The 15,056-nt window shown below is 38.6% G+C and overlaps 1 protein-coding gene across 1 annotated transcript in view; it reads right to left on the bottom strand.

Annotated features, from left to right (window-relative positions):
• Positions 1-15,056, bottom strand: part of RET (ret proto-oncogene) — a 72,371-nt gene that overhangs the window by 22,993 nt on the left and 34,322 nt on the right. The window contains 5 exon segments of the mRNA XM_036386101.1: positions 2,953-3,152; positions 3,610-3,811; positions 4,827-5,068; positions 5,537-5,830; positions 7,398-7,649. Of these exon segments, the coding sequence (XP_036241994.1) occupies positions 2,953-3,152; positions 3,610-3,811; positions 4,827-5,068; positions 5,537-5,830; positions 7,398-7,649 (1,190 nt within the window).

Below are 15,056 nucleotides of genomic sequence, written 5' to 3'. Positions count from 1 at the left end.
AGACACAAGGTCTAGACATGTCCCTTCCAGAAGCACGTCAGCACAGCTTTGGTGCCGCACTGCAACTGGCAGTACTCTGCTACTGCTCAGATGGTGCTCCTTGCAGGAGGAGAACACACTGATGATCCTGGCATTAACCTCTGCACAGACCACACTGAACTGCCCTTTCTGCCTATTCTGTCAGAACTGCTCTTTCCAGGCACCTTTGTCATCACAACAATTTCCTTCAGTGGGGTTGGAGAAGACCCTGTAAATTCAGATGACCCCATAAAATCTGAAGAGCAGATCAGCCAGTTTATTCCTTAGAATAGAACATTGGCCAGTTTTGCTTTCTCCATATAATTAGAGAAGAAGCTATAAAGGCCTCCCTCAAGAAATTTCTATGAGAAAAATAGACTCTCTCTTTTTGCCTGATTCCGCTGAGGAAAGCCCAACCTCCTAACTTTGCTCTGCTCCACAAGTTCTGGAGCCATTTCAGCTCTCAGGTGCAGCAGAGCACAACTCCCGAAGAAAAAAGTAAAAGCAGCTACTCCCCCCTTCTCAAAAAGGTGACAAAGCAAGTAATCAGGGTAAAGGGTAGTCAGGTTTAACATCAGCTTACAGGGGAGGAACCTACAAATTTGCAGGACTCTCAATAGTTAACATAGAAATACCATTATTAGAAATAAGAACAGAAAAATCCATCTTTCAAGCTGCAATGTTTAATCAAGTCTGGATAATGATACTGTTCCTCTTCACTGAATTCCAGGAACATTTGGACAAATATAACCTCTCTAAAAATCTCAGCCAATGTTATTCATCATTTGTCTCAGTAAATGTCAATAGAGCTTTAAGTCCTTTGATAAGTTAAATGCCACTGGGCAAGCCTGCAGTGTCAGGCTGTGCTTCTGTTATTCAATTCATTTAGCTGCTCAAATAGACAAATGGCATCAGCCCAGCAGTTAATAATTTCTTCACGCTCCTGTGTTTTCCTTAGGGCAGGAGACAGTTCAGCCTTCATATTGATTTGGCCCAGTACTTTCCCTGACTACTCTGGCACATCAAGGCTAATTATGCAGCCAACCTTAATAATGTGAAGTGCTGGGGACGAAGCTGCTTACACTGACTTGTGCTCCAAGCTGAGCACACTGTAAATTCAAATCCAGTTTCACAAGTAAGTGGATGACACTTTAACTAACTGAGAACACCACCTCCAGAGCCAGGATGAGTTTTGCACTTCGCTGCTCAAGAATCAGAACAAAATCTCTTTGTGAATTTGTGTTTAGGCAGCACAAAGAAAGATCTCCTCCCAGAAACTTGGAGCTCTTGCCAGGAACAGTTTCCCCTGCTACTACTGCCACCCAGTGAAACTGCACAATTAGTGTGAAATGCCACTGTTTTCAAAGATCCTATAATTCCTTTTCAGATGTTTGACTCTCATGACAATATTCCACACCAGTAGCTTTAAAATCCAACTGGCTTTTTTGCTTTGCACCCTAAAACTAAAAAAATCCACATACTCTCAGATTTTAAAACTGAAGTGTTCAAGTCATCTAGGGTATGCAGAGATAACCATGGTTGTCCAAATTTAATCTGGAACTCATTCATTCACAATAATATTGTATGCATAAACCTATATATAAAAACATGCACAGAAAACAACCCAACCAATTCATTAATCTAAATTCATACACACCTAACAGGTAAGTGTCCACATTTGTTTCAATTGCAGTCACGCTGTGACACAGACACAAGGGTTCTAGATGCAAGAGCTAGACTATGAGTATCTTACATACCTGTGCTATTATTTTGTTTAGGGGGAAACCCAGGTTTCACCCCATCCCCAGGCAACAGGCAAGGGTAAAGCTTTCACAGCCTGGTGCTACAAAAGCCTCAAACCTAACATCAGAAATAATTTGATCTGCACAAAAAGAACAGACTATCCTCTGAAGTTTCTACCTGACTGCAAATTGAAAAACTGCAGCCACAAGGCATCATGAAATATCCTAAAGGAGTAGCTTTTGTAGTGAGGCACCCACATGAGCACACTTGGTACCTTTTTCTTATTTAGGATATTCAGTGCAGACTACGGACAAAATGTCCCTTGTCAGAGTAAAGCCTGTTCTGTACTCTGAAGAGCTATCAAGCAGCAACACATTTCATCAGATTAGATATAATAACATGCAATATATCTAACTTCCCTTTTTCTTCTTTTAAAATTAGCCAGAGGCTTAAAGATTAATGAAACTTCATTCTTCCTTAAAATTCTCCTAACGAATTGGTTTTCTCTGCAATTGGGATGACCGTATTTTAATCTCAGTCCTCCTCTCTGCTACAATATTACAAGGCATGCTTTCCAACCCTTCCAGATACAAAAGGGTTCATCACTGATGTTTTTAATATTCACTTTCATAATATTAATTGCATTGAACTAGTGCCTTATTAATGTACATGTTTCATAGGAATTACATTGTAATTTTCACCTGACTAATGTCAACCTGCTAGAAAGTGTCTCTGGAAGGTATTATTAATGGCAATGGCGGTGATTAGGCTAAAACAAGGGTTAAATTAGGAAACACATGAATTACTAACTAGCCATTACCTAAAGAAAAGCCATTAATATACCAAGGCTCCAATAGCTAGACTAATTTCTTTTTTTTGCCCTTGACATTGTTGCAGTTATTCATGCCTAAGCCACTCACGGTTTCAAGTCCTCCTGTCCACAACATGTTATTTCTCTCCATCAGTACTTCCATGTGTGGCTCCTCCTCTGTTATTACATGGTGGGAGAGGTAGTGCCCAGCCTACCTGCTACCTCCTACATCCAGCAACAATCACAATGATAACAATCACATTTTTCAGTGACTCTGCTTAAAACAGTTAAAACCAACGAGGGCTGTAACACATCTGGCCCCAGTGATCCAGCTCATAAGCTCCATCAGAAAGGGGATGTATAATTAATACGGTTCTTACTTGTGCAAAACGTTCAGCATTTCTGTTCACTGTGAACTGGTAAGTTATGTTTGAAAACTGAATGCTGACAGGGAGGATGGAGACATTGAAATGGAGCATCACCGATCTTTCTGGGCCATGGAATTCTGTGTCATTCACCAAAACATCCAGCTGGAAGGAACGATGCTCTGTGACTGAAATACTTTTATTCAGTACCAGTTCTGTGAAGGAGAAGATTCATCTATTAGCAACTCACATTATCTGCAAATGAATCTTTTAATATTGCAAGCCCAACAAAAATAGATGTACCAAATTTAATTATGCACATCCAACTTTCCTAATAGGAAACAGAAGGCAACTTAAATATGAAATATGTTCTTAAGCTCTCTGCCATTCAAGATGTTTGGGAGGCCTTCTTCCCTTCTACCTACCAAGTCAAGAATCCTACAACCAAAACCTCTCGCTTATCAGTTTATACATCATCATCCCATACACTCCCTATTGCAGAGATGCACAAGCTCCATTTTTTCAGTACATATTTAAAACTCAGTGTTTTATTTACATGAAATTTCTCAGCTTTCTTTGGCTCAATACTTACAAAATGCTCAGAAAAATTCAAGAATTATTGGTCATCTACTAAAAGGCAACTTCTCCTTTATTTGAAGAAAGAGTCCTTACTGTACTCGTGCCGAGTTCCCCTCACTTGGCTGCCATTTGGGCTGAAGTGGATTTCATCAAAGATGTGCTCTACACGAAATGTTTCACTTATCCAGGGATCGTCAGTAATGATGGTTCCTGTGTATTTCTTTCTGCTGCTTTCAATGGGATAAATAGGTGTGGTGTCTGCATCGTACACAGTCAGCGTGGAAAGAACAGTGCCCTGGTAGGAAACAATAAATGGCACTGCTGAAGGACCTGAAGCTTTCTTCTTCTGATAACTGGTTTGGAGACTGAAATACTGGTCAAGTAACACTTCACAACTTTCACTGAAACCCAGGCAAATGGATTCATAAGTGTCTTGTCAAGACTTGTTCTAGTCAGGAGATGGCAGCAAACTCCTAAAATCAGTCTTTATCCCTTCCAGATGCAAGTACAATAAAAATGTACTTTGAAGGGAAAATTGACTACCAAGAGATCTTGTTGTTAGGAAACAGAAATTCTCTCATGAAACACACCTCATTTATGCCCCCCCACAAAACGTCTTCTCTATACCATTGACTTAAAAAGGGTCATTGCTCCTCTGAAGAGCTCACATGTGTACTTCTCTACTGAAGCAAGGGGTGTGTGTGTACATGGGCACCAAAGACTCCCAGGGATTCAGATCTCTCGAAAGATGAGCTTGGCATAGCAAGGGAAAAATTAAAACCATTAAAACAAGATCCTGGAGCTCACCATTAACTTCACAGGTGCAGTGGTTTGTCTGCAGAAGTCAGCCACTACTTCTACAGCATCCTAGTAAATTTTCTGAACATACTCCTGATACATTACACAGATTTGCATGTATGGGACAGGCATGCACGTAACACTTGCTCTAACAACACAATTTTAATCCCCTGGGAGAAGCAACCCTGTAACAAATAGAGCAATGCTGTATGGAGAGACCCACAGTGATCTTGACCACAGACTCAGCAAATGGAAACTGCTCAAATTTCTTCACACTCTTTCATCGCTAACCCAAACTCCTCTTTCTTTGGGAGCTGAGTAAGACATAACTGGGGCAAAGGAATCCTACAAACAGCATTTTACAATCACAGATCTGCAGAGCGTGGTATGGTGATGGGCTTGTTGCCAAGATCCATTATCCAGGCAGAACATGATGCTTACCAGGAGTTCTGCCTCCCACTGCTGTGCTCGTACTTCAGGGACTAGGTAAAGGAGAACATTACCAACATTACCTCTTTCCTGTTGAACTCCACGACAGCATCTGCAGTATCAGTGCCATTGGGAAGGAAGGGAGGAGAGTCATCTTCATCTAACACGTTCACCAGGAAAGGCACCTCCACCTGCATTTCCCTGAGCCCCTCTCTGACTGTGCACTTGGCAATGAGCTCGTATCTCTCCCTCTCCTCCCGATCCAGGCGCTGCGTCACCCGCACGCTGGTGGTGTTCTCGTTGTACCGAAAGGGAACTCCTTCCCCTGCCAAACACACACAGCCACAATCACTTACTGTGCAGGGCTCTGATGGCTTTAATGCTTTTCTGCAGTTCAGTGAATCCATTTGGACAGCATGACCACACAATAAAAGATTCAGAAGTGAAACAGAAGGAAGTTGTGTGGTTATATTAGAGTAGGGAGAAAGCACAGAATATATGGGAAGATTCTACAGTTTAGAAGAAGCACAAATTAAAGCTCAGGATTATTCTCAGTCTACTTTTAGCAGAGATATAAAATTCTAAAACTGATCTTTTCTTTAGGAAAGGGGATAGTCCTCCTTCCCATTTCCTCTATGTATCTCAAAGGCAAAATCTTCAGGCTCAGTTTAGGCTTGTAAAGGAACTTCCTTTATAAAATCAAATCTAGATGGTCTACTACAAAAGAGCTCTTTTAACAGTGCAGCTGTTTGAATCTATTGCTAATACGTGAGCGGCTCAGATCCAGTTTTACCTGCAAGCAATTTGTAGGAAATGCTGAGATTCTGACACAGATGATGAACTGAGGGTAACCGGAGCTGATGAAATGTACCAGGTGGTTTATTCTCCTTGATGTGAAAGGAGAGATCCATTTCTGTGAAGCAAAGCTGCCTTGCTGTCAGGGAACTGCAAGCTGGTGCAGTAGCATTGATCAAAGAGAGGAAAACTGTGGTGCGTGTAGCAGAGTCACATTCCTTCTCTTGGAAAGGGTGGGATGAAAGGAAGACATACAGCATCACCTTGGACAATGGCATCCAATTTCCTACAGCTTCAGGAGGAAGAAATCATCATAAGATATATTTCACAGAAGACAAGCCAACATTTCTTTTCCTTATATTCTACCCTAGTCCATTATTCCATAAATCCTATTATATGGCAAAGCAAGTCTTCAATATGCCAGATGCTAGTGGGAAGACCTTAGACCTTAATAATCCAAATAAGCCTAAAACTTCAGAGCTTGGCATCAATTTTGCATTATAGAATCTCAAAATCAGTATCAGCATTCTGTCTTTAAGACACTGACATAAAAACACATCACTGGCAGTAATCAACTCATTGATAGGACTGCTTTTTGAAGAGACTAGAGCAGAACAGGAAAAATAATGCATGAGATGGCAACAGATACTCAGGAAAAATCCATATCAGGACTAACATTTCAGTCACAGCATTCCAACAGTATGGACCAAATTGTCTAGGTTCAGAGAACAGATTGCTTCATCATTTTCAAATATGAAGAGGTGGAAAAAAGATAAAATCAAAGTTAAAACCAACTTGTGGCATCCACTAATACATCCTCAAGCCTTGTTTTGATTCCCTTGACTACAGACAGCACAGTAATATGTCTGTAATAGATCTAACTCACTTGAAAAGAAGTTCTAGGTCACTTTGATCTGTATGAACAAAACAAGGCTCTCGGGTGTTAAGTAGCTGTTCCTCCTTTGTTCAGCACAAGTATTTGATATACATGAATGCCAAGTACCAAAAATGGATGAAATATCAAACGCTCAGCACTTCAAAAATAAAGCATTAAGTGTCTGAAGTTGAAAATTTCAACATCAAGGCACCTAAGTTCTGAAGGTAGTGTTGATATATGGATCTTACAAACTGAAGACAGTTACTACAGACTCTCTTCAACAGTAAAATTTCTGCAACTGATCACAGTGGTATGCCATTAACTCCTCATCCATTTCCTCCTCCACCATCTAATGATAACTAATTTCCTCATAGATCACAATCACCAAAACCAATTTAGTGCTAGAGCATAAAAGAAGAGAAAAAATCCCTGAGATAATGAATTGTTTTAGTTCAACAGTAAGCTTCCCTAACAAAACCAAATCTCAAGTGAGGGAGAGAGGTACAATTAACCATTTCTTCTAAGAGCTCTTTGGTGTTACATGCAATCGTAATTTGTGAATCCAAGTCACCAGAATTCAAGGACCATTTACTTAAGAATCTGAACCACTCTCACAGCATTTGTCTTGGAATCCCTAACACAATGGAACTGGTCTAACTTTCATCAGCAGATGAACAAACTGCAAATTTCAGTGTAAAGCTGTGACCTATACAGCTGTGAAACGCAGAAAAAATATTTCCAGTAATGCAAGTGTCCCACCCTACTGGAGTTCCCAATTTGAGCAACAGGATCTGTCCCAGGTCAGCATCTGCTTTGGCATATTGCTGTGGATTTCACTGGGTCTGGTTCCTCATTTTAAAAGGTCAGATGTGTTTTTTTCAAATTTGATGCTCATCTTCCAATGGAGAGATCTCATTGTCTGAATGTATTTTTCTTTAAGAACAGACACCTCAAGAAGAAAAGCTGGTTTTCTCATACTTACACAGCATGTTAAAGTCCTCTCTATCCAGGCTTTTGCTGAGGTAGAGAAGTCCCGTTTCTTCTCTGATTTGGAACCAATTATTTTCTTGTGGTCTTGCTCGAGGAACTATGAGATTGTGGCACAGATGAAAGCGGGCCACTTCCTCACGTGAATCCCTCAAGGCATGGATGCGCAGGAGCGGCGTTCCCGCCGGCTCGTCAATGTAGACATTCTCCAAGTACTCCCTCCTGGGGAAGTAGAGACCCAAGGCCACTGCAAAGGAAGGCACATGAGAGAAGAGGCAGACACAGTTAAATAATTTTGGCACTGGTGTTTTCTTAATAGATGTGCTTCCAAAGAAACAAAGGTTTCATTCTCTAAGAAGAAAAGAAGCATTAAAAAAAATGTGGAAAAAGGCAGATCCTCATCTGGTGTAAATAAATACAGTTTTACTTCACTGAAGCCAAGGACACAGCCACCAAAAATATGGCCTATTGTTTATATTCAATTACAAAATTTACTGCTTTTTGAAAGTAAAACAGGTTTGCTGTAGACAAGGCCCAGTTTAAGATGAACACTTAAGGAAGCTCTGCTTGCCAAATTTTATTTAAGTTCCTATCTGGTGCTCTCAGTTGTAATTCCATCAGCTCACAGATGATATTCAAAGAGGAAAAAAAACCCTTTAGATGAAATCACACACTTAAAAAGCCTTTAAACATGTTTTCTTGTTGAGAGAAAACACAAAAATTTATCAATGGCTTGCACACTTTTCCTCAGGTTACACAAAACCCCTCTTGTAGAGCCTTTTTGGCTCCCCCTTTCTAAACAGGCCAGCATGATACTTTTGGTACAGAAAATGATAGTTTAAAAAATACTGAAGTGTTTTAAGTATTTTAAATATGACAGATGGGAAAGCTGAGAAGTGAGGGAGAAGGGAAACATACACTTTTTTTCAGTACAATGACTGTGACTGACCTGATCATTTCCCACCCTGGCACTGAAGGCATTTACATTTAGTTAGTAGGGCTCAACTGCCCCTTGGCGCTGGTTTCTTCAGCTGATCTCACCTCACCAGGTCACTGTGCAATGGCCTCTCTACCTGCTTGCAGTGCTTCCCTTCCAATTTCACTTCTTGCAAACGTGATCACAAATCACTGATTTGCAAGGAGGGAACAAAGTGATGCTCACACAGACTGAAATACTGCAACTGTCACTCCTGGACTTTACATGCACTGACAGTCAGTGCTTGTTCTCATCCAGCCTGAATACTTGAATACTGCAGAATTATGCATCACTTCATCCAACTGATAAGGAGTTAGGCATATAAAAAGCTCACACATCTGCTGAACGAATGTAAACAATAACAACTTCCATATGTTACTAATACAAAGCTCTCTCAGCTTAAATCAAGCCAGATACAACTGGAAATGATGGTAATGCAGAAATAAAACTAGGGATATAAAAACATCTTCAAAATAGCATCAGGCTGTAGCACATATTTATTCTGCATTAGTATTGGATCCATACACTGTTCTACTGAACAGAGTGCACCACAAACAAACTGTAAACAAGAGACCTCTAATTTCATTTAGAAATACCACAGAAACCATTGTACCTTGCAATGATTCAGACATCATCTGTATCCCTGGATGCAATTACATCCAGCAGGTTTTCAGAGGCCCATTATTTTTTTTCACATATATTTTGCAATATATGAATAAAGTGTTAAAGTAATCTGTAGGTGAATTCGTTCCAAAAGAATTAATTCAAAGAGAACCCAACCAGAGTATTTTTGAGAGTTTTAGGAAAGCATTAACTCTGGACATTTTCTGTCCAGAAAAAAAAAATTATTACTTTTGATTCTGGCGCTATCACCCTCTCTTCTTTGTAAGTAAGGTTTCTGAATATTTGTATTAAATTACAAATATTTTTTTCAGTCCCTCCATCTTTTTTGAAGTACAGGAAAACTTGGGGAATATGTGCTCCTAGAACTCCTAACAAATGGGTTCAGTAACAAGAGGAGTAAGGTGATATCCAAATACAAAGCCCACTCACAGTGCAAGTAAATAGACCCCCTTGAGGTATTTTGTGTAAAAACTTGATTTTAAAACAATGAAAATTTCTTCACGAAAAATTTAACACTGAAGGTTCACTTCTCAAGACTAAAAAAATTACTTTCAACTCACAAATGCATACAAATGAGGCTTACACAACAGTGGCTGTTATTTCCTTATTTCCAAGACTGGGGTAACAGTCCTGTGCGCAGTACAAAAACCAGCATCGCTGCAGAGATACAAAATCACCTCGAGCAGAAGGAGCTTACACAGAGTATACATAAACAATATCATTGTGTATCATGGGAAGTGGAAACGGAGAAAAAGGGAGTATTTTGACTTGCAATTATTTGCTTCCTTATCTTAAACAAGTGTGCTAAATCTTTATATGCTTTGCTCTACAAATGAGGGCTCACACTGCACGCAGGTACAGTCATGTTCAACCAAGCACATAAATAATTATGACAGACATGGCCACTTGAATGCCTGAAACCTGGCACGCAGCTACATCTCAGCAGAGTCAGCATCCCCACTGCTCTGCATCTGAAAGAAAAGGCTAATATTGATGCTGCAGACTCTGAAGTTCTTTGGCATCAGTTCACAGGAAGAGTCTTCTCCATTGTCAGAAAGAAAGGGAAAAAATCCTGTAATATAAAAATTCTGATTTCTCTGTAAATAACAGAAATGCAAAACAATGCTTTGTATTTTGAAGAGAGGAGGATCCCTCCACAAAATAATTTAGCATTTACACACTCATTAGCTGGAAATGTATTTCACAAGTTTCAAAGCCACTTCAAGAAATTTGAAAAAGTTGCTCTAAGAGATTTAAATAGACATGTGCTCTTTTTCTACTCAATTCAAACCTAAAACTGATCAAACTAAATTCTGTCCATTGAAAGTGTTAGTTTTTAGTACAAAGCAGAGTTCCATATTGAGGACAATATCCAAGGGTAGTTTTAAGTGACACCAGTGAATATGTCAAATTTTCATATTTTACTTAGAAAACAACTATTTGAAGTGAAGAGTCTTTACAATACTGCAAAATAAATAATTATATACATAAATATATTTATTTATATAAAAATTTAATTAAGCCACGCAGCAAGATTCACCCAGTTTTGTGAAATTACTGGGATTTTGTAAAGTGGTTTGTGTCACTCTGACTCAGCACTGAAAGAGATAAGAGATATGCAACAGACTGCCCAAGTCACAACCACTCTCTGCATATAAATCTTTGGAGGCTAATTTTAAAGGAGATCTTTGAAGGAGAAATGTAGCACCCACTTCTCAGAGGTGTGTTCATTCCTTTAAGCCCTAGTGAGTTAAAACCAAATTCAATAAACTTGCCATCTGGCAAGTATGCTGCAGGATGAAGAGGTTCTAATCCTGGCCACAGCTCCTTGTGTCCTGAAAAAAAAAATCCATTTCCAAGGACTTGTGCAAGCTTCCTATGGAAGCCAGATGGAGTTTTTAATGAATCTGCCATTTAAATAAAGAGGAATTGAGATGGTTACATTCAAAACTGATGGTTAAAGTGCTTTTGCTTAGGAATTAAAAGCAGAGAAAAATTTTGCATTCCAATCTTGAAATGCACCACAAGGTTGTAGCTCTGTAGCATCACAGAATCATTAAAATATTCTGGCATCTCTGAACATTTTTTTAGAGGACACTTCAGCTCTCCATACTACAATCAGCACAGGAAACATGGCAAGCTCTGATGGATGAGCAATATTATGGGATAATAATAGCGTATCAGTAACACACAGAAGAGAAAAGTGATCACGTTTAAGCGGATGTAATGCTACTAACTAATAGCTCCTACAGGAAATAGATACAGTTATGACAGCAGTTTTCCAGTGCAGGGAGAGAAAGCAGGTAAAATGAGAGTAGAGAAATGAGATTATATGTACTTTGAAGCCTTCATGACTGCCTTTTGAAATAAGGCAATTTTTCATGCAGCTTTTTTCCAGTCATGAATGATTAGGTAAATAATGCCTTTTTTGATACAAATTGATTTTTTTTCTGAACACAATTTGCTCTACAAAACTTAAGATGTTTTTAGTGCTTTTTATGCTTGCCACTATTGTCTTGAGTAGCATTTGGGGATGGCTCTTGATGAAAACTGTTAAAGTGACTACAGCAACATTATATTCTTAATATCAACCTGATGACAGAAAACACAGCTTAACATTTGAGTCACAAAATGAAGGAGCAGGAAATTTTAATTAGATATAGAAGAAGACTTGACTGTAAGGCATTCTCCCAAACAATGCCTGTAACCATCTTTCAAGGTTCAACTACAGACTTCAGACAAATACTTTTGAACTAGCAGATGTCTTATGAAGTTCATAGTCAAACTTCAAAGTTTGAATGACCACTGCTTGTTTTAGGTTACACTAGGTATTTGAACAACAAGTTTACTCTTGATTTTAAAAAATCAAATGGCTGAAATATAACATTACTCACTGAAGTTATTTTAGGTTTCATTACTGATGTAATGAAAACTCTCTCTTGAGCCTGAGGGTCTGTTACCTGCAAACTTCTTTTCACTAGTTCCTGTTAGTACACTTTTGTCCAGTAAATGAAAATCTTCACAGATCTCAAGGTGCCTGCTGGATGAATACTCATTTAAAAACAGTAGGACCAGTTTGGTTTTTTAAAAAGAAAAGAAAAAAAAAATCAGCAAAATCGAAGTGACGGTTGTTTTTCATTCAGCAAGTAGTAAATACCTATATAACCTACACCTGACAAAACTTATGCAGAGCTTCTCAACCTTTTGGAGGAAAACAAAACAATTTATTTAGAACAGAACAGCCCCAGGCAATCAAAATCTTTAATCCAGAATTGACAAGCATCTCCAAGAAGAGGCAGATGCTTTTAATGCAATGATAACCCTGCCAATGTAACATACAGGATTTAATGACGTAACAGATGAACGTGGGAGTCTGTTGTTAATAATCCTCCATTTGTTGCACAGCATCAGATTTCAACAGGCAATTATCTGTCAAGCTTAGTTTTGTGTTCCTGAAATAATTATCTTTACTTCTGACAAGTAGCCATTATCTTCCATTACTAATATTAATATACCTAATGTTCGATTCATCAGCGAACAAGGCCAGTAATACACTTTCCTATTTTAAATTAAAGGACTTGCCCACTTAATTCCCTTCTAGTCTCTACACAATTAGGAAATAAACTTGCCCTCATAAACCAAAAAGTCTGTAATTTAGGAAAAACACTGTCACCTCACAGACAAGTAGTATGGAAGAGCAGAGCTAGAAACACCACTTTGGATTCAATGGTCAGCTGTGCCGGGACCCTGATGTGCCTCCAGTGCCCGCCCAGCCAGGCAGCAGGGTGAGCCAGGCTCCCAGGCAGCACGCAGGGCACGCTGTCACACACAAGCACGAGTCACAGAACTTCTCCTGGTTTCATACAAAAACGTCAGTCAAATTCTGCCACCAGCTGTTGAGGCTGCAGTGTTCCTGCCTGGCTGTAACTCTGAAACTGGGTTTCAGTCACTGCAACAGTGACAGAGAACAAGTGGCATTCTCCTAATTGACTAGCAAGCCATTTGCACAGCTCAGCAGCATGATGTTATTTACTTTTAGATGTGTCATTTTTAAGCTGATCACTACAGAAATTGTAACAGATGTGGTATGAACCCAAGAACGTAAGAAACTGTATTAAAGTGAAAACAATTTTTTTTGTCTTTTTTTCACAAAGCTTCCCCTCTGGAGCCCAGGTTAGAGTGGATTGGGGAAAGATCACTGTAGGGATTCATACCAGAATTTTCTTACAGTGGTTGTAGTCAAACTTATGGAGCTGGATAATTGCTTAGTGTCACCTGTTGTGTACATTTACATGCAGCACAATTGTTGGAGAACAACAGAATAAATTTCAGTACCAGCAGCCTCAGTGAAATACACGTGCTTTACAGAACACAGTACCTCCAGGGAAAACAGGTCCATATGAAGTGATGGTAAGCAGAAACAGTCCTTAACTGGAATATACTCCAGACCTGTTCAACTGCTCTGCTTTAACTTAATTGCCTCTCCTGCGATTTTCCTCACCAGATTCCCACAGTCATACTGAAAATGACCCTGAATTTTAGACTGAAAATATAGAAATTAATTAGAAATATTATATCAGATATTATATTAAATATAGTATTATAGAACATACATTAGGTAAGATAAAAATATATATTTAGATAAAATATTAAATATTCCGCTAGTCAGCAAAATGAGGAAGATTTTCTGGTATAGGAAAATAAGACAGACATCGTGAAGCAAAAAAATGGATCTGACAAAAACAAAGTTTGTTTCCCATGTCGGGCATACTGAACAAAAATATAAAAAACGTCCAGATCAAAGACAGAGCCTAAATTTATCAAAAAGAAATGAATTTTGATTTGTGACAATTGCCAAGATTTTCATTTGTGTCTCAATTCAAGACTGCAAAATCTGTGCAGCTCAGGATCTACCAGAGAACAGGACAGCACCTCTACTGAAGCTTCACTTGTGAGTTCAGACTGAGGTGAAACCTGTGCCTACGCTTTCCTTCCAGAGCCTGTACCTCTAAGTAAGTTTGAGAAAATTGCTCTTTAAGTGCCACAAAGGCTAGAAGCTTCCTTCCTCTTGCATTCTTACAATTTGTTGTTTGTTTTGGGGTTTTTTATTACTTTAGCAAAAGACAAATTTTTGATGCTTCATTGTTCTAAATACCAGTGTCAGTAGAACTTAAACTATCCATTATAGAAATTAATACGCATGGAAAGCTTCTTGTGAGAGATTACAGGGGTTTCTGAAAACTCTTCAGATCCTGATTCTGCCACTTCTCCTTACTTGTGTGATTGAATACTTCTTCTTTAAAATATGGCCTAATTGTTGGAGAATACCTGGATGTAATTTTGCTCTGTAGGAGTACTGAGCTGAAATGTAAGACAAGGAAATAACTGTATTGTAGCACAAATTATATTAATGAATACTTAATAGAATTAATTTGCTCTGTGTATGATCTCATGTGCCTTCTAGAATGTGTTTATGTATTATGTGTATGTAAACATTGCTCTAATGAGAAGCTAGAGAAGATCGGTGACATGTCTCTCACTGTTCTGTGCTAAAACTGACACACTACTTGTATCAAAACCATAAAATCCTCAAATAATAATGGAGTGACATACAAGTGCTCTAAATCCCTGTTGTACTTTAATTAGCTGTCACATGTATTTAACAGTGCTGAGCTCACACAGAAGATAAACATTATAGCAGCAATTTGGAGAACAAAGTACTGACAACCAAAGAGATTTGTTTCATAAAAACATAAAAATAAATCAGAGGACACTTATCTGTAGAAATTGTTCAGCATACTTGATAAGATGAAAAGATCCTTAAAGGCAAAGACAAGTTTAAATTAATTATCTTAGTTAAAAGGATATCAACCTCAAAAAACATTTCCTACATTAAGATACAGATCAAGATCACTGGGCTGATTCCTTAATAGAGTACTATACTTTCACAATCCCAAGTCATGAAAATGAATGAAAACCAATTGATTTAAAACCTGTTGATTTATGACAAAGATTTGTATATGCACAAACTCCTGCATTCCATTACGACTTAAG

Source organism: Molothrus ater, chromosome 8, assembly GCF_012460135.2.
Source record: "Molothrus ater isolate BHLD 08-10-18 breed brown headed cowbird chromosome 8, BPBGC_Mater_1.1, whole genome shotgun sequence".
Classification (NCBI taxonomy): Eukaryota; Metazoa; Chordata; class Aves; order Passeriformes; family Icteridae; genus Molothrus; species Molothrus ater.
Note: the sequence above shows the minus strand (reverse complement) of the source record. Positions and strands in the feature narration are given on the sequence as shown.